At 40.7% G+C, this 26,016-nt stretch overlaps 1 protein-coding gene across 15 annotated transcripts in view; it reads right to left on the bottom strand.

Annotated features, from left to right (window-relative positions):
- Nucleotides 1-1,870: 1,870 nt before the first annotated feature.
- ptprfa (protein tyrosine phosphatase receptor type Fa) overlaps nucleotides 1,871-26,016 on the bottom strand; it is an 888,655-nt gene continuing 864,509 nt past the window's right edge. For 9 of the 15 annotated variants that reach the window (XM_078169090.1, XM_078169092.1, XM_078169099.1 and 6 more), the window contains 5 exons: nucleotides 15,346-15,472; nucleotides 11,552-11,677; nucleotides 10,054-10,274; nucleotides 7,575-7,710; nucleotides 1,871-2,630 (listed from right to left, as the gene is read on the bottom strand). In XM_078169090.1, the coding sequence (XP_078025216.1) occupies nucleotides 2,562-2,630; nucleotides 7,575-7,710; nucleotides 10,054-10,274; nucleotides 11,552-11,677; nucleotides 15,346-15,472 (679 nt within the window). In that variant the 3' untranslated portion in view covers nucleotides 1,871-2,561. Of the gene's footprint in view, nucleotides 2,631-7,574; nucleotides 7,711-10,053; nucleotides 10,275-11,551; nucleotides 11,678-15,345; nucleotides 15,473-26,016 lie in introns of those variants that run through there. The other 6 variants (XM_078169095.1, XM_078169096.1, XM_078169104.1 and 3 more) reach the window with 4 other exon arrangements.

Genomic DNA, 26,016 nt, shown 5'->3' with positions numbered 1-26,016 from the left:
CGTTTGGCTTTTTGATGGCTTCAGCGATCTCATATCCTCATGAAAATTGATACACTGGTCAAAAATGGCGAACTCTCGCATCTGATAGGGGCGCCGCCCATGGGGGGGACAAAATGCGTCTATAGCACCCCCTTAAAATTTTCAAAAACTCCTCCCCATAGGGGTTTTTTTTGGAGTAGGAGGATGAAAATTGGGACATGTGTGTATGTTGCCCAGACGCACAAAAGTCTCTGCCACCAATGGTCTACTCCAAACAGGAAGTCGGTCATTTTGATTTGAACTTTTCATTTTGGTGGCGATTTTGTGATTTCGACACCTTGTATTTTGATGAACTCCTCCTACAGATTTTGTCCAATCAACTTCAGATTTGGTACAGATCACCCTGAGACCATGCTGATCAAAAGTTATTAAAAGCTTTTGTCTATGTCAAGGGGCGTGGCCAATATGGTGCCTCCTTCGCCACCTGATACGTGTGGCTTTTTGATGGCTTCAGCGACATCACATCCTCATGAAAATTCATACACAGGTCAAGAATGGCAAGCTCTTGCATCTGATAGGGGCGTCGCCCATGGAGGGAACAAAATGCCTCTATATTGCCCCCTTGAACTTTTCAACAAACCCTTAGGGTTCTTTTTGGAGTAGACACTTGAAACGTCACACCACGTCAGGGTTAACTAACTCTGAGTTTTCACATAACCGTTTCAGTTATGTGGGCTGCTGGCCCCCCGTGGTGGCGTGGGAGAGTAATGGCCCGATGACAGCTGCTTGCAGCTTTAATTATAATTGTATTACTTTCATTAATGTTGTTGTAAGCTACTGTCATTACCGTCTGTCCTGCATCTCTCTCTGTCTCTGTCTCTCTTTCTGTCTCATTTATTATGTTGATCTGTTCTGTACGACATCTATTGCATGTCTGTCCTTCCTGGACAGGGGATCCCTCCTCATTTGCTCTTCCTGAGGTTTCTACCATTGTTTTTCCCCTGTTAAAGGGTTTCTTTTGGGGGAGTTTTTCCTTATCCGCTGCAAGTGTCCAAAGGACAGAGGGATGTCGTATGCTGCAAAGCCCTGTGAGGCAAATTGAGATTTGTGATATTGGGCTTATAAATAAAATTGATTGACTGATTGTTTATTTCTTCTTCTCTTTAAATGGTGAATTGTAAACGATGTTGGAGCATTATCACCAACATTTAACCACTATCTCCGCCCACACATAAACCAAACTTATGCCACAGTGTCAATGCCGATTAAAATGTGCCCTTATAGCTAGGAGCAAGTTCAATTTAGCATGCTAGTTAACGTAAGCACTCGCATTATTGTTCATGGTACCAAATCATAACAGACCCAACAAACATTACTGACGACCTCTATTCGACAATAGTATAGTTAAAGCAAAAAATATGACTAACAGTCTCCTTGTTGTCCCCTGCTGCCATGTCAAAAATTGAGAAGTTTGCTACATCACAAAGATGGTGACCGTTGAGGGTGAGAAGTGCCCAACATTTTGTACACTTTTGGTTCGTTTAGAGTGCACCAGTCGTACACCGCATTTGCATATGCAGTGTTCACTTCTGCACTCAATAAAGCGTTGAAGTATGTAAATAGAGACACACTGTTGGTCTCTGTGCCATAATGGATTTCTTATGTATTTTCATGCATATGGAGCATGTGTTTAAAATCACATCACACTTATTTCACAAGATTCTCAAGAACTGTGTGTGTTTAGTCTACCTGACACTATGTTAAAAGGGGTTGTAAAAACTATGGCGTACAGAGACTTTTCATCAACTTCATATTTCTTTTGTTGAAAGTTTCAAAATGCCATCTTTGCAGTTATTCAGATGTGAACAGTCAGCAAGTCTTTAGCCATCGGTTCAGTTCACAAACATTAACTGATTTATTTGATCTGGGTTGGGTAGATGTCATCATCACTGTTCTTTTGCACGTCAGGACAGGAAAATAAAAATCCACAAACAAGATCAAATGAGTAATGATAGCATTAGAATATCATATCTATGGTTCAAAATAAAATTATTAGCAGCTGTGAGTGTACGCTCTCCAGTCATAATGAAAACATGTCCTTGTGCTAATGAAATTAATAAAAAGATTGGAAAAATTGAATTAAAAATGAAACATATTAATAAGACATTATTAAGACATACAATAACCAGTGTAAATGATTACAAAAAAATCTAAATATTCAGAACAATACAGTTCTGATGAATATAAATGAAAATGGCAGAACATTTATTTTTGCTGGAGGAGGAGGCAGAAAATGGGGAGGGACGGGAGTATCCAGTCAAGAATTGGAATGAGGAATGACGACAAGTCTCTCAGGGTTGGTTTTTGGTCTCGGGTCTGTGGCAGAATCATGGCACCAGTGCAGAAAGAGCTCCTCCTGTCCCTCTCCCCTTTCCTCTAATCTCCCGTTTCCTGGTGTGGTCACCTCCTTGTCAGTTCTCCTTGTACTGTAGCCTTCTCATCAGGCCTCAGAGACTGATGGAGCTGAGTGGACATGGCTCAGAGGAGACAAAACTCCTTTGAGGGTGTCTCTCAGGGTGGGGTTATGTTGCATAGTGATCAAAGCTTCCCAGGTACTCCAAAGCAGCCCGATAGCACAGTTGGTACTGTTCCTAAGGACAAAAAACAAAACAAACACACACAAAAAAACAATATATTTTGTAATAGTAAATCCAGAATAAAAGCAGTATCAAATAAAGAATATACAGAAATATTTCAGGTAAGACCTGCATTATCAGGGCTGCAGCAGCTGATGTAAAATGTTGCAAACTGATACAACCACAGATGCAGCAGAGGACAGTAACTTCAGTACATTTACTTAAAACATATTTTTGGGCCACTTCGGAGCAGCGGAAACAAGCTGTGAACACAACACTGACATATTATCACCTTTTAATTTGATATGGCAAACAGTTTACACATCCAGGGGGGTATTCCAGGTAGGAGGTTCAACAAACTCTGAGTCTAATCAGGGCTCAACAATAAGGATTGCCCGATTTGCCTGGGGCAAGTAAAACTCACGGTCGGGCATGTAAACTAACAACTCACTTGCCCGATCGGGCAAGTTGCTAAAAATAGTAAAAGTTAATAACTAACTGATAAAATAAATGTATTTTAAAACGTGCTCTTCTGCTCTGATGCAGCGGTCTCTCTGCCTGAAGTCACAGGCACAGCTGTGTAACAATGTCCTGCCCACAGCCCCCATTGATATTATTTTGCGCGACGGACGCTTCATATAATAACATAACAATATACTATTTATGGTGTTATGCCATCGTGTCATTTCTGTCTCTACATGGTCACGCGTTAACAATTCTCCTCTGCTCTCTGTATCGCACACGGCGGAGTTCCGCCACACACACAGGTGATCACGCTAGAGCGGCTCAGGCCACATTTCCTGACCAAACCTGACCCCGAGCCCGGCGCAGTTTGTCAGTTGACAAAGTTATTGAAATGGACAGTGTGTAAATAACCAACAGACTGCTGTTACGCACAGACAAACACGCTGCTCGCACAACAGCTCAGCACGGCACTCATGCTGAGCTTGTGTTGTGTTCAGGCGTCACGTAAATAACAACTTCCAACACTTGAATAGGTCATAGCACAAAACAGCAGCATCTCAAGTGACTTTTTACTTTATTATATTCAATAAAATTGTTTGTTCCTAAATCTTGAGACACCTCATATGTAAGCTAGACAGACATTTCACCTGCTCATACTGTGCACACATGTACTGTATGTACTTAGTCCTAAAGAGCCCTTCTGGTGCCAGTAGATACATAGAAACATCCCAGCAGGCTGTGCTTTGCAAGCATACAAAAAAGTTTCACGCATGTGAAAATTATTTTTCATGCGTGTGCTTCACCTCCGCTGCTACAACTCCATCCTAGGGGAAACACTGCTGTGCGTTTTGTGCAACAGGTGGATGTGGTAGTCTACTGGTAGAGTAGAGGGAGAGCTAAGTAGCGTTGAAGTACAGTAGAGCAGGGCAGAGAGATGGAAGCAAAATATATTAAACCCAGTGTTAATACAGCAGAACTGGAGAGAGGGGTGAAAAATACATAGAGGTGGGCATGGCTCAAGTAGGGCGCAAAATTATAGACGGAGAACGATTGACAAATTTTTTACTTTAAGCCCTGACACTGTCATTTTTGTGTAGGAATTAAGCTACAATACATGACATATGTTGTTATGTTGTTTTAATTAATAAATACAGTGTGAATAAAGATTACATAACATAAAAATAACTGCAGTCTTAGTTATTTGATAGCCGCTTAAATTAAACAATTTTTCGGACAAGTAGATCTCTGACCAACTTGCCCGACCGGGCAAGTAAAAAAAAAAAACCTTAGCGTTGAACCCTGTTAATCCTGAATTCTGAGAGGCCGTTGACACGTACACGGTGATTTTGATAAACGGAGACATCTTCCTTCGTTTGAGCCCTTCGTTTACACGCAAACAGAGATTTCTCCTCTGAAAACGAGTCTTTCTAAAAACTCCGGCCAGAGTGGAGATTTTGGAAAACTCCAGTTGCGCGTTTGTATGTAAACTGAGATAAACGGAGATAAACGGAGTTATAGGCAGCCGACGTCACAGTATGCGCCGGAACTTGCGCCTGTGTCAAAAGTGCGACCTATGTTGCTATGGTGACAATGGATACGTGGAAGGCTTGAGCTTCTCGTTACACTGCCACCTACAGGTTTGGCATGCTCTTGTGTGTGTATATATACACGGGTAAGTGTGAACGAAGATCTTTTTGAAAACGGAGACGGTGAAATATCCGTTTATGAAAATAGCCGGCAATGTGTAAACGGCCTCTAAGTTGACTTAACCTGAGATGGGAAACTCTGAGTATCCGGTTCTAGAACAGCTGATTTGAATTAGTTCAATCAACTCTGAGTAGGTACACCTTGAGTTAAGCGTGTGCACAACCACAATAAAAAGCCATCAACTAGCCCCGATACCTCGATTCACCATGGCAACTGGAGAGAAAAAGCGATCAACTTATTTTACACCTGTGGAATTGGAGGTGCTCATGAATGCCTACAGCGAATATGAACACATATTTCGAGAAAATTGCTGCCAGAGTCAGTGTGTAAGTTTGAATGCACTAGTCCATTAATTTAACATTTAACGACACTTAATTAAAATCGTAGCATACAGGTGAAAAAGTGGTGGAGTTGTTTTGAATAAAAAATAATTTTCATATAGGTGCAATCTCACAGGGGAAAAACGCACTTGGAAGCAGCTTAAAATGAAATATAAAAACATCATTCAAACAGGTAAGGCATGTTTTACTTGGCAATGATTGTACTTTTCTTTAGTTTTATTTATATTTGATTTATTAAACAAAGTAGCTTAAATAACATGTCATTCAGTGGCTTTTTCATTATGTACTGTAGGTCACTAGTAATTTAAACCCCCCAAAAAATATTGTTTCAGCTTTTATGTCCTCTTGCCTAATGGCCTGCTTAGTAACACTGGAGTTCTACTCAGCCAACAGAAAGAAGGCAGAGGCCTGCAAAACATCACCAATACCATATAAAAAGCTACCGTTCACAAAAAAACATGATGCACGACATTTGCTCTGATGAGAGCGCAGGTCTGCGGTGTGTCAGATTTGATATGTGTGGCCAGAGAATGTTGTAGAGGTAAATGATTGAGTCTAATGAAAGACGGTACCATTCAAACATATTCATTGGGGAATGACAGCACATTTAAACAGGGTCTGAAGATCCTCTCCTGGTGTAAAGCATTGCGAATTAATTCTCCCTCGATAGCGATCAGATTTCCTACATATGAACAACCCATGTTTGACAGCTGTCTGACAGCTTGCTTCAGACTCGGCAGTAGGGAAGAGACAGGGTGAACTCAGGGTTTCTTATAGAAAACCTGCCAGCGAGCAGGTTAGGTTCAGAGAGTCAGTTGCCATGATGATTGACTCAGAATTTGATTTCCCTCTGTTTCTGGAACTGAAAACCCAGAGTTTCCCTCATTTCAGGGTTAACATACTCAGAGTTTTCACTAAACCTGCTTTCTGGAATAGGGTGCTGAATCTGCTAGGTCCGGTACTGCTCAAGTCATGAATGTGACATGACCTGACCTCACTCCCCTGTCATGTGTCACAGACATGAACATCCCCTGTTGCCGACTGGTTGGAATTATGTTGTTTGCTTTCCATTTACAGCCAGGGCTGTGTATGAATACCGGATTTCTTTTCAGTGCACACAGAGTACAGACATCTAGCAAACCATGAGAAAATGTTCTCAGAATTTAACAAACTGTAATGTATTACAGTTTTTCTCAATTGCTAAAACACAATTTCTGAAACCTTGCTCCATTTTCTGAAAACATTAAACACAAAACCTCCGCTTCAAGCACTATTTACAAAACCTCTGACTCCTCGTGCAAAATGAAACTTTCGCCTCAAAACAGATTTACTTGTGCTCAAAACCAAACACTGCTCTCAAATCATAAACAAAGCAGTCAAAATGATATACACTATCAAGCAGTCAGTAAACAATACACCAAAAAACAGAAAACATGTTCAGAACATAGAGTTCTCAGGGAGAAGTCATTTTGTCATTGTCTTTTGATGAATGAAAACATGTTCTATCATAGTAGCTCAAAATTGATCAGAAATTATACTCTGCTTTGCTCTTTGCAATTTTTTTGCGCTTCCTCCTCCTTGTACCCCTATTTTTACAGTACTGTACCCTGCATCTCACAAACTTGTCCTTTGTTTCTGTGATACTGTAATTCTTCGTTCATTCTTTGTTGATATGAACCTGCAACCAGTCAAAATCTATTGAGCAGTCATTACTGTAAACAAATGGAAAGCACAATGTTCAGGGCCAGACAATTTGTTTATTGTACAGTATACAGCCTACAATGCACTGTACTACAGTATAAAGTATACTACAATACAAAAATCAAAGGAGTAAACATGTGATCAATGTGCTTCTTCTTGTCTTTGGGCTGGGTCAGGCCAGAGCACTTCGTCGACATCACAAGCAATATTTTCCCTCCTGACTTTCTCTGTCCCACCTTCAACAACCTGTTTGCTCTCTGAACTGGCTCATATTGGTTGTGTCACATGATTTGAAACAAGTGAAATCAATTTTCAGTGACTGTATTTAATCAATGACACGTGTTCTCTATTTGTATTTGATTGTTACCACTTGTGTTTACCAGTATGGATGACATGTGCATTAGAGTGCAGAATGTGTTTTGAGAATGAAAATGTGTTTAGAGTTCTGCTGAAAAGTCTAAGTGAGATCTGCAAATTGTGTTTTACCATGTGAAATGGTTTAAGGTATTGACAACAGACTGCACAATTAGCTAAATGAGTTCAGGCAACTGCGAACTTTGTTCAGCCAATGGGTTTTAGTGTTTTAGCAATTGAGAAACTGTAAAATTACTGACTGCACCTTTACATGCTGTAATTTGTAGCTAGGCAATAATAACCCCACTATTGCACTAATTATACTGACATGACGTTTTCTTCTGTATTCTTTTACGTTCCTCACACACACACCAGCAGCAGTGTGTCGTACCTCTGTCTGCACCATGGCTGACCTCTGAGTTCGGAGCGTTTTGACAGTCTGGAACAGGTCGACCACTCCCTCGTACCTCATCCTCTCCAAGATGATGCTCAGGGTGATGAACACCCCAGTCCTCCCAACACCAGCACTGGTGGACACGCTCATTATTAGACTCTCATTCCAAATCAACAAGTTCATCACACACATAGACATCTGCAGGACAAATCAAATCAAATAGGAACCTGACATTCTGTAACACATGGCGTTACCACTTTGATAGCTGACTATGCTCCATAAAATCAGAACAGGATTACAATTAGAAACTGACAAGCTGTCCCATCTGGTTGCAAATGTATGTTTCCATTCTGTCAAATACTCTGATCACTAAATAACACACAGATGTCTGAAAATCCTTTTACACAAGAGCTACAGTGCTGTTTGAAAGAAGTGAGCTCGAAATACAAGGACTTATGGGAATTAGGAGATAGATGTTGACACCTAACAGCCAGCAGTTACTAATGCCTGGTGAGGCTGGCAAATAGAAACGCCTGTAGATGAAAATACCATCCAAAACAACAGTCAAATAATAAATGCTAGCTTTGGTATACTTTGTGTCCAAGAGGTGTTAATTCAATTCTATAGTTATTTATGAGGCTGCAGTTTGACTTGGTGTTGTATTAGATTGCATTATATAATAAGGTGTTTCTTGACACCAACCCACCTTACACACAGGTACAACTAAACACCAATAGAATGAAGATAGAGATAAATTGATTACTTAATCACATAAAACCACTGATGGGTGAAGTCAGTAACATTGATCATCTTATTACTGCTCAGAAAACTTGGGTCCTAGTGTGGGACTCATATTAATGTGGGCAATATAAGCAGACACCCCCCATTCTTAGTTTGTATTACGTGTGTACTATTTTCAAATTATTTTGTTGTCATTATTTTTATTTATTTGTAATGTGATATTTGTGCACAAGATCAGCTAATATTTGCAGTGGGTTAAAATGGGTATACGATGAGTAAAGCTCTTCACAGGCACTTTGAGGCAGCCTAAGGTTCCTTTCAGTGAGGCGCAAGATAGCACTAATTAGTAAGTGGACCCCCCCCCCCAGCCAGCCTGCATGTCGCGATGTGGTCGTGCTGATGTGCTTGTGTTTACAGGTAAGCTAAAAGTATGGGAATATGTTGAATATGAAGTTGTGACACGTGAGCATACAGAGTGTGTAACAATAAGAGACTGTAATGCAAATGTGTGTGCTGTTCGGCGTTTTGCAAGTGGAGTAAAAGTCCGATGAAAATGTGCTTCATCTAACGGGAGTAAATGGCGAATTACAATGTCAAAAGGGTAACCTACTGAAATATGAGTTGTGTGAGTGTGCCAAATGTTATCAGTGTGTTAGCTAAGTGTTTAAACACAAGTGCATTTTGTTTAATGTCAGTATGTCAGGAAACAGGACTGGTTAGTTTAATTAAATGGCTAATTAGTAAATGGAAACCCCAGCCAGCCTGCATGTCGCGATGTGGTCATGCTGATGTGCTTGTGTTTCTGTGTTTAAAGAAGTAAAGGATCTTAAACTCATGCACGCCTGAGAATATTCCTTTGTGCTCAAGTGTGCAACACTAGCATTCATGTGGATGCCACATGAAACACTCCACCCACCCAAACACTGTTACAGACCAAGTACATACTCATTGCATTATACAGCATTGTAACAAGATGAACGATGATACTGACTTCACCTGCCAGTGGTTTTAATGTTGTTGCTGATCAGTGTATATGCAAATGTTAGTTAGATGGTAATCTGCATGAGAAATAAAGAAAAAGAAAAAAAAAAGGTTATAATAATCGTCTGCTTATTGTGATAAATTTGACCTGGACAGATGTGATCACTATATGTGATTTCCACTGTGTATGCAAGCATGGACAGGTGAGTAAAAGGCTGTAAAACAAATTGAAACAGGTTCACATTACATTACCTAATATATGTATACATGTATATACATGTATACATATATCAGGTAATGTTAGAAATCAGGAAAAGTTTCATGTTATAACAAGATGTTTTTGATGTTTTTACATTTTATTTAAGATTAGAGAAGATTAGGAAGATTAGATTTAACATTTAGATGTATTATTAAACATTTAGATTCATAATTAACATTTAGATTTATATTCAACATTTAGATTTAGATTTAACATTTAGATTTATATTTAACATTTAGATTTAACATTTAATATTTAGATTTAACTGTGACATCACATCTCACATATTTTAAATATTGCTGTAAATGCGGTAAAAAGTAAATGTTGTTTGAAGCTAAATGTGTCAAAATGTTGCTGTTAATTTCAGTGTGAGGCCACTACAACCGGCAACCCATACAAAATCGACCTATACATTTAAAAAAAAAAATCACGGTGTAATGTTCTTTCTTTCTCTCAATCTCACACACACACGCGCACACACACACGCACACTTACCTGCAGTGGACAGTAATTGGTCCATCTTGTCCAAATTGCTCTTTAGTTTTATGGACTTGGCCGATGAAGTCTATGAATCCTTCCAAGGTTTTTGGCACTCCTTGCTCTGGCCAGTCAGTGAACTGAAACTGCCTGATGGTCCTTGACTGACCATCCTGATGAACACACAGGAAATTGGACACAGAAATTGGGAGTAACTCAAACAGATCTACAGCTCCCTCCTGTTAGATACAGTAGAGAACAGAGTTGGGGGTAACACATGACCAACAAGTAAAGTATCACACTGCTGTTACTCTTCACCTTTAAATCTTTTAGTGCATAATTGAAAGTGTTCTTTTACCTCTGAGTCATTTTACTGAGAAAACGGCCTATAAGATATGTAGAGTAAAGTTCCATACATTTTAAGCTCACTAGTAAGACACTGGGGTCAGTTTTTTTTAAAGGTCCCCAGCTGATTACTTACACTAAAACAATTATTTTTTTGTACTAAAGATTTCAGAAATTTTAAGTTTAAACATACAAATGAGGTATTATCAGGTATTACCAGGAACTTGAGTTTTCTTTGATTCACTGAAACTTGGCTAAATCCTGGACAGCGGCATTCAACCAGGTGACTTTTCTAAAAAAATTTTGCTAATCTGACAGAGCAGAGGGCTATGGTGAGAGAAGGAGAGCAGGCGTGTGCTTTACAGTACTGGTACGACAATGGGAATGTGAGGTGCTGTCCTGTTCCTGCTGTGCATCACTGCTATATAAATCACAGATTACCAGAACCATCCAGAAACATGGACAATTACACAGCAGCAGCCAACAATGTCAGAAGATGCAACAAAGGACAACATCACAGTATAATTCCATGTGACAAATAAACGATTGATTGATTGACCCAATATTGATAAGAATAAAACACGAAAGTCTGGTATATGTAAGTGCTGTTGAAGTGGAGCTTTTTGGCTTACTCTGAAAAAAAAAGTTGTTTTGAGAAAACGGCCTATAAGATGTATAAAGCCATTCATATTTAGACCAAAAATACGACACGGGGGTAAAATTTTTAAACAAATAAATATCATCATGAAACTTCCCCGGCTGATAGCTTACACTAAGGCAATTATTTTTTGTACTATAAGTTTTAATATGTAAATAATGCATTAACTAATCAAATGTACTCTTTGCATGAATTTCCAGAATATATCTGAACTAAAATAAACACCTACATGTGTATTATAGATGTTTTCTTTCTTCTACTCTGAAAAAAAGACATGGTATGGAAGCAAAATATTCCAAAAATCTTAAAATTGACAAGTGCATGAAAAAACTTACTGTCCAAATCCACTTGAGTGCAGTGAAATTCACAAAATACCTCTGCATGCAATGGAAATGCATGAATATATTCTGTTGCAAAAATAGCGCCCTTAGTTGTGTTGATGTCCTTTTCCAATTAAAATGAGCTAAGCTGAAGCCATCCTCCTTTTGCAAAGCTTTGCTGAGGAGAACCTACCCTGGCATCTGTGACTTTGAACTCTCTCAGGATGTACTGAGGCATGTTGTACTCAGCCATGGGGTCCACAACAAAATACTGGTAGCGTGCAGAGCGCTCAGCAGGCCAGTACTGATGGCATTTTTCCTGAAGAATGGACAGAGAAGATGTAATCAGGATATCTGATGTTTTTTGAGTTTTATCTGGGATAGTCAAAGAGACCAAAATACTACCACTTAGTTATGAAGTAAATAAAGAGGTGACAGAAAAAACTTTGTGGGCAAGGGGCAGGTATATTAGTGAAGGCATGGTCAGATTCACATGTTCGGGCAAAAATAGGCTGTTGGGCCGCTATTGACCACCCCCACCTTCTTTTCTCAGTGCATTGTATATGCACCCTGTTGCCCAGAAAATAGCCAATACACCTCATTTTTAATCATTTAATATATCACATAAAAGAACATTAACAAAAACAATAAAAATAAAAAGAGAATATGAAAAGGAGGCCAAAAGCCAATGCAATTGTTTATTATTATTGGGTAATTTATCAGTGGTTTGGTTTTATTTGGTGGATTTATACTTGTCATTTCTCTGCTGAGCCTATGCCTACGCACATGGCCTATGCCGTTGTGAGCATTTATACTTGTGCGGTGGTGTGTCTGTGTCGCTTTGCAGTTACACCTCCAAAACACCTAGTAGGTGGCGGGGTATCTGTGAGGTTTAGTTGATTCAAAACACACATTAAATATGGCTTAATAGTGACAATTTCAAACACCAGTAAACAAATTGGCTTCATTCCAACTCACAGACAAAGCACCTGTCTTTTGCTTCACACATTTTCCCCACAAATACAACATGCTAACTTTATTAGCACAAGCCTATGGCGTTTTACGTCGTATAAATTAGCCTAGCGGCTAGCAGAAATCTCCTTTACTCATGTGATGCCAGGAACAACAACATTTAACAAAGGTAATGTTACAAAATTCGGCTTCATTACAGCTCACAAGGTTCACAGACAAAACAACTGTCTTATACTTAACATGTTGTCCAAACAAATACAACATGCTAACTTTATTAGCACAAGCATATGGCTATAAAGTAGCCTAGCAGCTAGCAGACATTTCCTCTACTCATAAGAAGCCAGAATAAATCACACACAAGACTTCAAATGTGGGGGCTCTATTGTCATAGAAATGAATGGTTTCTTATGTGAAATGAAAGTAAATAAAAGCTTCATTTCCACCGAGGAAAAATAGACAGGAGCTTTGCATCACTGCGACATGTAGTTACATTTCTGGAGAGGTGAATGTCAGCCTATGCCGTAGACTACGGCGTCAACACAGAGCCTATACCTACGCCCAGGTATGGCATTTGATGCAGAAGTATAAATCTTGCTTTAATGGTACGAAAGTAATACACTTGAAAACACAAGGTATCCTTAGACACCATTTAGTTATAATAAGCAGGAATTAAATAAACAATTTTGTACTTAGGATAGATTTACTGAAAAATAACTTTAATTCAAATTTCACTTTCAGATTTCATATTCACATATTCAACGTATGCTGAATGAATATTCTTAAATGTATATCAATACTTACTTAAAATAAAATTGGGTAATATTGTTTAAGTGTACACAGTGCATGCTATAAAAAAAAAGTACTTTAATATATGTAGCTAATGATATCTCAAAAAAGCAAAGTCAAGTATGTTAGTTAAGTATGTTAACAGGGTTGCCAACTTTGGTCTGAGGGCTGGATTGAGATTTTACCTTGTGACGTAATATCTGCTTGTGTGTGCGTGGTCATGAGCATACGTGGTCACCACGGCAAGTTTTGTTTTTTTTTACCTTAAAAGAGTTAATATGCACATGTGGCAAACAGAGGAAATGAGTGTACGTTTACATATTCATATCTATAGGCCTAAGCCCCACATACGTCTATAGACGCTCAATATTTGTTTTATGGCGCAGATCAAGGTTAATTTTGTCTTTTGTCATTAACACACAGGTCCGAAAGACACACACATGCACAAACAGGACCTATACATGCACAAAGTGGCGAGATGTCAGAGTGAGGGGGCTGCCCTTGGTGAGGTGCCCCGAGCAGTTGGGGGGTTCGGTGCCTTGCTCAAGGGCACCTCGGCAGTGCCCAGGAGGTGAACTTGCACCTCTCCAGCCACCAGTCCATGCTCCATATTTTGGTCCGGACGGGGACTCGAACAGGCGACCCTCCGGTTCCCGACCCAAGTCCCTATGGACTGAGCTACTGCCGCCCCAGTATTGATCATTCGCTTAAAAAATCCAGTAATATGTCCTGTTGTGACAAAAAGAAAGATTTCAGGGGCTTTTGGGGGGTTCTCCCCAAAGGAAATGTTGAAAATTCACACCGCAAAATCCTATTTTCATGCAGTTTCATACAGAAATAGATCAATTCAAGGACTTTCAATGACCTGCGTACATTTATGCATATTCTCAAAAACTTTCCAGGGACTTGAAATGTTTTCAAGGATTCCAAGGACTCGTGGTAACCCTGTTGATTTATCATGTTTTATGTGGCTTTTTGAGACTCTGTCATAAAACATGATAAATGTTTAGCATCTGTGATCCCCAGGAGAAAAATGTAGGCCTTAGGCCTACAGATGAGTTTAAGAAAGAAAACCCAATATAAACTGCCATTTATTTCTTCTGCTAAAGAATGTAATTTAAGGCCAGGAATGATCATGGCTTGTAACTATACATGAGCAGTTAATTACCTGGAGTTTTCATTTGAAACAACCCAGTGTATGCATTGTATGCAATTCTATATAGGTCTATTTTATAAGGTCATGCCATAACTCAGCATTCACCAATCAGTGTAAAATTATATGCTGTTCCCATGTTTATCCACTAGATGGCTGTAGAAGGCAGTGACTGAACTTAAAGCGATACTCCGGTGTTATTCAATCCACGGCTCTGCTGTCTTAGGTCACGGAGTGCTGTCTATAGAGTAAACAGTGAGGACGTTTGGTGCAACATGGGCCGAGTGCCGGCGACGGCTAACCCAATCAACAACTTTGCTGAAACCGAAACTATGCGGAGTTGTCCAATTGGGTTGGCTTTCGCTGCCGCGCCGGTGTTTGGCTTGTGTTGTGCCAAATTTTCTCGTTCCTTTTCCTAGCAATAGCTCAGGGGTATGGATTGATTGAATACATGGATTGAGTTACGCCGGAGTAGTATGTGGTCCGGTCAAGCCACACAATGGGCTGGATGTAAAAAAAAAAAAAAAAAAAGGACTTGCGAGTGAGAGAGTGACATTGATGGTGAAAGAGTGACAGTCACGCCAGATGTGTGAGAGTTGGCAACCCTGTGTTCAACGGAGTGTGTGCAGATATTGGCAAGTTCTGTGAGCTTTGCAAGACCCAGATTCAGCAAACTGAAAATTCATTTCATATCCCTCCAAAATCAATAATGCTTAAAGGAACTGGACCAAATTCAAATGACTTTAAATCTTGCTTAAATTTTCCGCCTTCTTTTCTCCTCTGGGAACCATTAACAGTTTTATTCAGAATCAGCACTTTTGCTTTTTAGCATAAATGTAGTATATCAGAATCAGAATCAGAATCAGAAATACTTTATTGATCCCTGAGGGGAAATTATTTATGTTACAGGTGCTCCTTGCAAGACAGGAAAGATACATGAAAATATAAGAAATATAAGATATCTAGAACCAACTTAAGTTTTTGGTATAATTCAAGGCTTTAATTTAGTCAGTTTGATGTAATACTGCTTTATACTTCATGACATGACATGCAAAGGTGTGATCATGATGTGTTACCTGTCCCATCTCGCGCAGGTTGGTGAGCATGACTACAATGGTGGAGTTGTGTTCCCACAGCATTCTCCAGAAGTCCTCTGTGGTCTCGGCTAAGGGGCCCTGGGTGGCCATGTACGCTTTCTGCTGCCTGTATATCGGAACAGAGACACATCTGTTTCTTTGGATTCCATTTCAGCTTTCTACCTCTTCAGGCCTAGCTATGGCTCTGGTGGAGAATTTCTTTTAACTGGAATAAAAATTAAGGGGATGGCAGATAAATAATTATGTGGTGGTTATATCATATTTTATTTATGTTACCATAACATAAGATAGATAGATAGATAGATAGATAGATATATACCATTTAAACACAATATAAACCAAAATAATAAATAATACATGTTAAAACTAGATTTTTACATAACAGCATTTGCTTCCTTAATTATTGCATAAAACTTTAATGTTTGCCATTAACTTGGGATCCCCACCATTGACTAGATAGATAGATAGATAGATATTAAGAATAGGAATAGGAATTGGTAGTAATATAGACAGAGCAGTCACCCAAGACTGCAAGACAAGGCAGACCAACCTGTGCATCGCCTGGATTGCCTAGAAGAAAGCCTACGATTCAGTGCCACACACATGGATACTGGAATAATTGGAAATGTACAACATCAACAGTACACTAAAAGCCTTCATCAAGAAGTCAGTGGGCTGTGGAAAACGTCTCTGGAGGCCAACTGGCACAAGTTATCTTCAACTGTGGCATATACCAAGGTGATGCACTGTCCCCACTACTATTCGTTATTGGCCTGAACGCCCTAGCCAACTCATCACAAATAGTGGCTATGGATGCTGGTTTCCGAAGTGGTGCAACCATCAGTCACCTCCTCTACATGGATGACATCAAGCTGCATGCCATGTGCGAGAAAGACATCAACTCACTGATCCACCTCTCCAGGATCTACAGCAATGACACTGGGATGTCATTCGGACTAGATAAGTGTGGTCGGATGGTGTCCAAGAGAGGGAAGATGATCAGAAATGAGGGGGCTGAACTACCAGAAGGCAGCATTGCAGATATTCAGGACAGCTACAAATACCTTGGGGTCCTGCAGGTAAATGGGAACCATGAAGAGCCACAAGGAAGTCAGCCACAGCCAAATATCTACAAAGAGTAAGGCAGGTCCGGGAAAGTCAGCTGAATGGAAAGAACAAGGTCTGAGCCATCAACACATACGCCCTGCCAGTCATCACATACTCTGCTGGTATAATAAGCTGGCCAAAGGAGGACATAGAGGCCACTGATATCAAGACAAGGAAGCTTCTCACAATGCATGGAGGGCTGACGTCCTGACGTATTGCGGTAAGCGTGTTGTGTAATTTCCAGTGTTTTCTGTGACAGCGTCTCTGTGCTGCTGTAGTGAATTGTACTAGCCTGCTTTCTGCTTTTCTCACTTCAGTTTCTTAACATCTAATTCAAGTCTTAGACCACACTAGTTCTGTTTAAGCAGTTAAAGCTCTCCTCCTTTTTACGACTTTCTTGCTAATCTCTTAGCTGTTGTTTGTGCGTTATTAGCCTTGTTAGCTACACTAGCTTAGCGATGGCTTCTCCTTCTCCTGCTCTTTTTTGCTCGGTGTGCCAGATGTTTAGTTATGCCTTTGCCTCCTTTAGCGACAGTGGTAACTGTAACAAGTGTAGCTTATTTGCTGCGTTGGAGGCAAGGCTCAGTGAATTAGAAGTGCGGCTCCACACCATGGAAACTCACTCGGCTGCGGTAGTTACTTAGTTAGTTAGCCACTCCCCTGTAGCTGGTGCGGAGCCACATAGCATAGCCTCTGCTAGTGGTCCCCCGGTAACCCCATGCAGCCGGGAGACTGGGTAACTGTCCGGGAGAAGCATAGCTCCAAGCCGAAGCTCACGGCTCACCACCAGCCTATTCATGTTTCTAACCACTTTTCCCCACTCAGCGACACACCCGCTGAGGAGAAAACTCTGATCATTGGCAGCTCTATTCTGAGGAACATGAAGTTAGCAACACCAGCGGCCATAATCAAAGGTATCCCTGGGGCTAGAGCGGGCGACACTGAATCAAATTTAAAACTGCTGGCTAAAGCTAAATGTAGATTTAGTAAGGTCGTTATTAACGACAGCAGCAATGACACCCGGTTACACCAATCGGAGGTCACTAAAATTAATATTGCCTCGGTGTGTGAATACGCTAAAACTATGTCTAGTTTTCTCTGGTCCCCTCCCAAATCTGACCACCACATGTTTAGCCGCATGTCATCATTTAATCGCTGGCTGTCCAGGTGGTGTCCATCAAACAATGTGGGTTTCATTAACCATTGGCAAACTTTCTGGGGAAAACCTGGTCTTATTAGGAGAGACGGCATTCATCCCACTTTGGATGGAGCTGCTCTCATATCTAGAAACCTGGCAAAGTTTATTAGTAATTCAAAACCCTGACAACCCAGAGTTGAGATCAGGACTCAGAGTCGAAGTCTTATATGCTTCTCTGAGCTTCTAGTGCAGTTACCCACCCATAGTTCTATACAAACGGTGTCTGTCCCCCGACAACCTAAATTATCTAAATCTAAAATTAAACAAAGAGGAGTTGTGCATAATAACCTCATAAAAATTAAAACCTCCTCTATGACAGAAAGACAAAACAGGAGAATTAAATGCGGACTGTTAAATATCAGGTCTCTATCATCGAAAGTAGTGTTAGTAAACAAATTAATATCAGATAATCATATTGATTTACTCAGCCTCACTGAAACCTGGCTGTGTCAAGATGAATATGTCAGTCTAAATGAGTCCACTCCTCCGAGTCATAATAATACCCACATTCCTCGAGGCAGCGATTTTTAACTCTAGTCTGTTAATCAGAAACCTAAACCTTAACTAGATTATAATTCATTTGAAAGCCTTGTTCTTAGTCTTTTACATCCGACCTGGAAAACCTCGCAGGCACTTTTATTTATTATAGTGTAACGTGCTTCTGGCTTGTATTCTGAATTTGTATCTGAATTCTCAGAGTTTTTATCCAGTTTAGTTCTTAAATCAGATAAAATTATTATTGTAGGTGATTTTAACATTCATGTTGACATTGATAATGACTCCCTGGGTACCGCGTTTATCTCATTATTAGATTCCAATGGCTTCAGTCAGGGTGTACATGAATCAACTCACTGTTTTAACCATACCCTCGATCTAGTTCTGACGTATGGACTTGAAATTGATAACCTAAAAGTCTTTCCACAGAATCCCTCGCTATTGGATCATTATTTGATTATTTCTGATTTCTTTTTACTCGATTACAAGCCACTCTCAGTTACTATACTAGATGTTTATCAGATAGTGCTGTCGCAAAATTTAAGGAAATGATTCCTCCATCGTTAAATTTAATACCATGTCCTTCAGTAACAGAGGTTTCCCATACCGACTTTAAACTCTCCCGAATTGATCATCTTATCGATAGCACCGTAGGCTCACTGCAAACAACACTCGACTCTGTAGCTCCTCTTAAAAAGAAGTTAACAAAGCAAAGAAAGTTCGCTCTTTGGTATAACTCTCAAACCCGTAAGTTAAAACAAATATCGTGAACATTTGAAAGGAATTGGCGATTAACCAAACTGGAAGAATTTTGTTTAATCTGGGCAGACAGTCTTAAAACGTATAAGAGGGGCCTCCGCAATGCCAGAGCAAACTATTACTCAGCTTTAATAGAAGAAAACAAGAACAACCCCAGGTTTCTTTTCAGCACTGTAGCCAGGCTGACTGAGAGTCAAAGCTCTATTGAGCCTTGTATTCCTTTAGCCCTTTGCAGTAATGATTTTATGAGCTTTTTTAAAGACAAAATTCTAACTATTAGAGGCAAACTTCATGACCTCCTGTTCTCTGATAGTACCTATCTGCCCTCAAACACAGCTGTAAGACCTAATATATATATAGATTGCTTCTCCCCGATTTCTCTTCAAGAACTGACAGCAGTGATTTCTTCATCTAAATCATCAACGTGTCTCTTAGACCCCATCCCAACTAGGCTCCTTAAGGAAGTCTCACCTTTAGTTAACACTCACTTATTAGACATCATCAATATATCCTTATTAACAGGCTATGTACCACAGTCTTTTAAGGTAGCTGTAATTAAACCTCCCCTAAAAAAGCCCACCCTGGATCCAGAGGTGTTAGCCAACTATAGACCAATATGTTTATTTTATTTATTGTTTATTTGATGCGGACATCACAATTGCATTGGACAGATCAGATGCATTGTTTGAGTGTTTTAGCACACATGCTAATTCGCAACACTTGTCCACAGGAGGCTTTTGAAATGATAAAAATAATAAATGTAAAAGGGAAAAAAAAATGCAGTGTACAATAACATACAACAGTAAAAGAGAAGCAATTTTTCAGAATAAAATACATACATAAGCTACAAAGCAAAGGCAACATGATCAAGCAATCAACCAGGTAAAACTATTCATGTGAGCACTGTTGTTTTGATTTTAGCCATTGTTTAAGTCCTTTGTTAAAAGCATTACTGTTGGTCTCTAATTTTAGATTAGTGGGTAGAGAGTTCCAAAGTTTTGCCCCCTTTACAGAAAGAGCAGACTGACAGAATGAAGTCTTGTATCTTGGGACAAGACAATCACCACTGGTGGAGGCTCGCGTGGTCGCTCTGTGAGAGCTCTGACGCCTGTTGGCCAGTTCAGAAAACAGTACTGACACATGATTATTTAGACATTTAAAAAACAATTTAAGAGTACTAAAATTCATAAAATTTTCAAAGGTGAGAAAGTTGTGTTTTCTTAAAATGCGGCAGTGATGCCATCTCATTGGTTTCCGGTTTTTATTGCTTGCTTATATATTGAGATTATAGGTTTTAATGTGGTTGAAGAAGTAATCTTCCCTTTCTTTCAAAGATCCTTGAGAAAGTAGTCGCAGACCAGCTGTGTGATTTTCTCCATGCTAATAATTTATTTGAGGAATTTCAGTCAGGATTTAGAGTGCATCATAGCACTGAGACAGCACTAGTTAAAATTACAAATGACCTTCTGATTGCTTCAGACAAAGGACTTGTCTCTGTACTTGTGCTACTAGATCTTAGTGCCTCATTTGACACAATTGACCATCAAATCCTACTATTTATCCAATCCATTTCAGTTCGTTCACGTTCATGATGAATCATCTGTACATACTATCAATCAATCAATCAATCAATTAATCAATCAATTTTATTTATAAAGCCCAATATCACAAATCACAATTTGCCTCACAGGGCTTTACAGCATACAACATCCCTCGGTCCTTTGGACCCTCACAGCGGATAAGGAAAAACTCCCCCAAAAGAAACCCTTTAATGGGGGAAAAAAATGATAGAAACCTAAGGAAGAGCAACTGAGGAGGGATCCCTTTTCCAGGCCAGACAGACGTGCAATAGATGTCGTACAGAACAGATCAACATAATAAATTAACAGTAATCCGTATGACAGAATAAGACAGAAAGAGAGACAGAGAGATGACAGATGGTAATGACAGTAGCTTACAACAACATTAATGAAAGTAATAATATTATAATAATAATTACGGCTATTGTGGTACAATACGTTGAAAGTATATATTAATATATGATATTATACATATGCGCCAATAACCATGTGTATAATAACAGCAGACGTATGACTAATGATAACAGCAGCAGCAGGAGGCATCAGACAGGACTGCGGCAGCCTAGCCACACACGTCACACTATCTAGGCATCGCTGCAATATAAGTTAACCTGCGAGACAGTGGAGCACAAAGGCTCCAGAGAAGAAGCCAAGATAGGGACATGCAGTAACAGGACACGAGTGTTAGCAAAAGAGAGAGAGAGAGAGAGAAGGAGAGAAGGAGAGAAGGTGCCCGGTGTATTATAGGAGGTCCCCCGGCAGACTAGGCCTAAGTCAGCCTAACTAGGTACAAGGCAAGCCTGAGCCGGCCCTAACTATTAGCTTTATCAAAGAGGAAAGTCTTCAGTCTAGTCTTAAATGTGGAAACGTTGTCTGCCTCCCGGATCGCAACATGAAGATGATTACACAGGAGAGGAGCCTGATAGCTTAAGACTTTGGCTCCTGATCTACTTTTGGTAACTTTAGGGACCACGAGTAACCCTGCGTTCTGAGAGCACAGTGTTCTGGTGGGATAATATGGCACTATGAGCTCTCTAAGATATGACGGAGCCTGACCATATAGAGCTTTATAAATTAGGAGTAGGATTTTAAATTCAATTCTGGATTTTACAGGGAGCCAGTGCAGAGAAGCTAAAACAGGAGAAATGTGTTCTTGCCGCTTAATTCCTGTTAGTTCATGTGCCACTGCATTCTGAATTAGCTGGAGAGTTTTTAAAGACTGATTAGAGCTACCTGATAATAGGGAATTACAGTAATCCAGCCTAGAGGTAACAGAAGCGTAGACCAATTTTTCTGCATCTTTTCTGGTCAGGATAGGCCTAATTTTCACAATATTACGCAGATGAAAAAATGCAGTCCGTGAAGTTTGTTTTAAATGGGAGTTAAAAGACAAATCTTGATCAAATATTACTCCGAGGTTTCTTAAAGTAGTGGTAGTGGCAAGAGCAATGCCATCCAGAGAAACTATGTCATCAGATAAAGAGTCTCTAAAGTATTTGGGGCCAAGAACAATAACTTCAATTTTGTCTGAATATAACATCAGGAAATTTAAAGTTTAGTTAATTGATTAGTTTCTTCTGGCTTCATCGATAAATACAGTTGTGTATCATCCGCATAGCAATGGAAATTTACAGAGTGATTTCTTATGATGTTACCTAAGGGAAGCATGTATAGAATGAATAGGACTGGTCCGAGCACAGAACCTTGTGGAACTCCAAAACAAACTTTAGTATTTGGAGATGATTCATCATGAACGTGTACAAACTGAAAACGGTCAGATAAATAAGATTTAAACCAGCTTAGTGCAGAACCTTTTCGGCCAATTAAATGTTCCAGTCTCTGTAGCAGAATTTGATGGTCAGTTGTGTCAAACGTCGCACTAAGATCTAATAAAACAAGTACAGAGATGGGTCCTTTGTCTGAAGCAATCAGAAGATCATTTTTAATTTTAACTAGGGCTGTCTCAGTGCTATGATGCACTCTAAATCCTGACTGAAATTCTTCAAATACATTAGTATCATGGATACATGGAATACAAGGCTCAATAGGGCTGTGACTCTCAGTCAGCCTGGCTACAGTGCTGAAAAGAAACCTGGGGTTGTTCTTATTTTCTTCTATTAATGCTGAGTAATAGTTTGCTCTGGAATTGTGGAGGCCCCTCTTTTACGTTTTGAGACTGTCTGCCCAGACTAACCGTCTTCCCGTTTGGTTATTTTTGCCAATTCCTTTCAAATTTTTGCGATATTTGTTTTAACTTGGGGGTTTGAGAGTTGTACCCAGGAGTGAGCTTTATTAACTTCTTTTTAAGAGGAGCTACAGAGTCGAGTGTTGTTCACAGCGAGCCTACAGCGCTACTGATAAGATGATCAATTCGGGAGAGTTTAAAGTTGGTACGGGAAACCTCTGTTACTGATACTAAAGTTTGTTTTGGAGTTCCACAAGGTTCTGTGCTAGGACCAGTTCTCTTCAATTTATATATGCTTCCCTTAGGTAATATCATTAGAAATCACTGTTTTCCATTGTTATGCAGATGATACGCAATTATATCTATCGATAAAGCCAGAAGAGATTCAGACAAAACTGAAGTTATTGTTCTGGGGCCCAAACACCTCAGAAACTCTTTATCTGATGATATAGCTTCTCTGGATGGCATTGCTCTCTAGCACTACCATAAGAAACCGTGGAGTAATATTTGATCAAACTTCACAGACTGCCTTCTTTCATCTGCGTAATATTGCAAAAATTAGGCCTATCCTGTCCCAAAAAGATGCAGAAAAATTGGTCCAGGTTATTGTTACCTCTAGGCTGGATTATTGTAATTAGCTAGGTAGCTCTCATAAGTCTTTAGAAACTCTCCAGCTGATCCAGAATGCGGCAGCACGGGTACTGTCTGGAGCTAAGAAACGAGACCACATTTGTCCTGTTTTAGCTGCTCTGCACTGGCTCCCTGTAAAATCCAGAATTGATTTTAAAATCCTACTCCTAACTTACAAAGCTCTAAATGGTCAGGCTTCATCATATCTTAGAGAGCTCATAGTGCCTTATTATCCCACCAGAACATTGAGTTATGAGAATGCAGTGTTACTCATGGTTTCTAAAGTCTCCAAAAGTAGAACGGGAGCCAGAGCCTTCAGCTATCAGGCTCCTCTTCTGTGAAATCATCTGCCTGTTTCAGTCCGGGAGGCAGACACCGTCTCCACATTTAAGACTAGACTTAAGACTTTCCTCTTTGACAAAGCTTATAGTTAGGGCTGGCTCAGGTCTGTTTTGGACCAGCCCCTGGTTAGGTTGACATAGTCTTAGTCTGCCGGGGGACCTCCTATAATACACCAAGCCCCTTCTCTCCTCAGTTCAGTTCTTATTAGAACCCAGTGCTTTTAGTCACTTAATAGCACTGGGTACATACGTGAAATTTTTATTCTGGGAAGCTCCACTAATAAGAAAACAAAACAAAACAACGACAGCACCTTAAAACCAAGTCTAAAAGCAATCACTACTACCTAAAACCAATCGATAATCTATAAAAACAGGACTAATACGTCACTCTAGGAAAGTGAAGTAAAGTGCATAATGTTGTGCTATTGCACTGTAATAAAGTGCATAGTGTCATGTTATTGCACAGCTACCCTTTCCTGTCATTTAATGATTCTCAGGGCTTTGCTGAGGCAGCGCTGGCTGTACAGGTCCTCCAGACTGGGCACCCTCCTCAGCGTGGACCGATTTTAAATGGTACAGTTGCTGTACCAGGAGGTGAAGCTGCTTGTCAGGAGGCTCTCAATTGTGCCTCTGTAGAAGTCCCTGATGATCTGGGGCCTCATTCTGAATTTTCTCAAGCGTTGGAGGCTAAAGAGACGCTGTTGGGCCTTCTTGATGATCGGGGTGATCTGGCAGTCCCAGGTCAGGTCCTTCTCGATGTTCACCCCCAGATATTTAAAGTCCACCCTCTCCACCGCTGAGCCATTGATGGTAACAGATGGTAGGGCATCCTTCCTCCTCCTGAAGTCAACATACCCTCCTAGGTCTTTGTGACATTCAGGGAGAGGTGGTTTGTCAGGAAGTCCAGGATCCAGTCGCACAGGAATGGATTTACGCCCAGGTCCCAGAGCTTCCTAACAAGCTTGGAGGGCACTATGGTATTGAATGCTGAGCTATAGTCCACAAACAGCATTCTCACATAAGTGTCCCTCCGCTCCAGGTGGGAGAGGGCGGTGTGGAGAACATGGGCTATGGCATCATCTGTGCTCCTGTTGGAGCGGTATGCAAACTGCAGGGGGGACCAATGTGGGTGGGAGCATGGGGCATATGAGGCCTTTGACCAGACCCTCAAAGCATTTGCTTTCTATGGGAGTCAGGGCTATGGGGCGCCAGTCGTTGAGGCTGGTGACCCGCTGCTGCTTGGGGATGGGGATGATGATGCTGGTCTTAAAGGCAGTGGGGACAGTCCTGAGGGAAAGAGACAGGTTGAAAATGTCTGTGAACGCACCTGCCAACTGATAGGCGCAGACCAGGACACGTCCCTGGATGCCATCTGGGCCAGGCACCGCGTGTGGGTTGATTTGCTTAAAAGAGCAGTAGGTGTCAACCCTGCTGATCGAGAGAGGGCTGTCCTGACCAGCAGTGGTAGTGGGATGAAGTCGTGCGGATATTCCAGAGGGGTGTGGGTGAGGAGGGATCTGTGCCCCTTCCCGTATGCCAGTAGGGGAGGGATTCGGGGGCATGAGCCCAACAGTGTTATTATGGGTGGGGGTGGAGCCAAGCGTGCCAGGAGGTCTGGCAGTGGGGTCAAACCTGGCAGTGAAAGAGTTATAATTCTCAGGAAAAGTGAAAGTGACATTTGGGGTTTGTTGTGACTTTCCCCTATAGTCAGTTATGGCTTCAAGCCCCTGCCATAGGTGCCTGTTATTTGTGTCAAGTTTTGACTCCATACATTGGCAATATTCCCTCTTAGAATGTTTAATGGCCGTTCTGAGTGCATATTGTGCTGTTTTGTACTCCTCCACCAAGCCAGATTTATAGGCTACAGATCATGTGTGGAAGGCTGCACGTACGTCACCATTAATCCATGGCGTTTGATTTGGGAAGATATTTATTCTCCTGGGGGGGATAATAGCCTCCGTACATCCTCTAATGTAGCTGGTGACGTTGTCAGTGTAGGCCTTCAAATTCCCAGCCACCTTGAACGCCTCCTAGTCCGTTGGGTGAAAATAGACCTGTAGCACCGCATCTGATTGGTCCGACCAGTGATGGACAGTCCTGTAGACCGTGGCTTCCCTCTTCAGTCAGCGCTTGTAGGCGGGGATTAGCAGGATGGAGCAATGGTCTGATTTGCTGAAGGACAGGCGGGGGAGGGCCTTGTAGCTATTGCAAAAGAGAGTGTTAACACAGTCCAACGTGGCTTCACATTGTGTGTTGATCTGGATATAGCTCTGGATATAACTCGTGTAGTTTAGGCAGAGTTTTGCGAAAGTCTGCTCTATTAAAATCACCAGCTATGACAAGGGCAGAGTCGGG

Source organism: Epinephelus lanceolatus, chromosome 6 (assembly GCF_041903045.1).
Source record: "Epinephelus lanceolatus isolate andai-2023 chromosome 6, ASM4190304v1, whole genome shotgun sequence".
Lineage (NCBI taxonomy): Eukaryota > Metazoa > Chordata > Actinopteri > Perciformes > Serranidae > Epinephelus > Epinephelus lanceolatus.
Note: the sequence above shows the minus strand (reverse complement) of the source record. Positions and strands in the feature narration are given on the sequence as shown.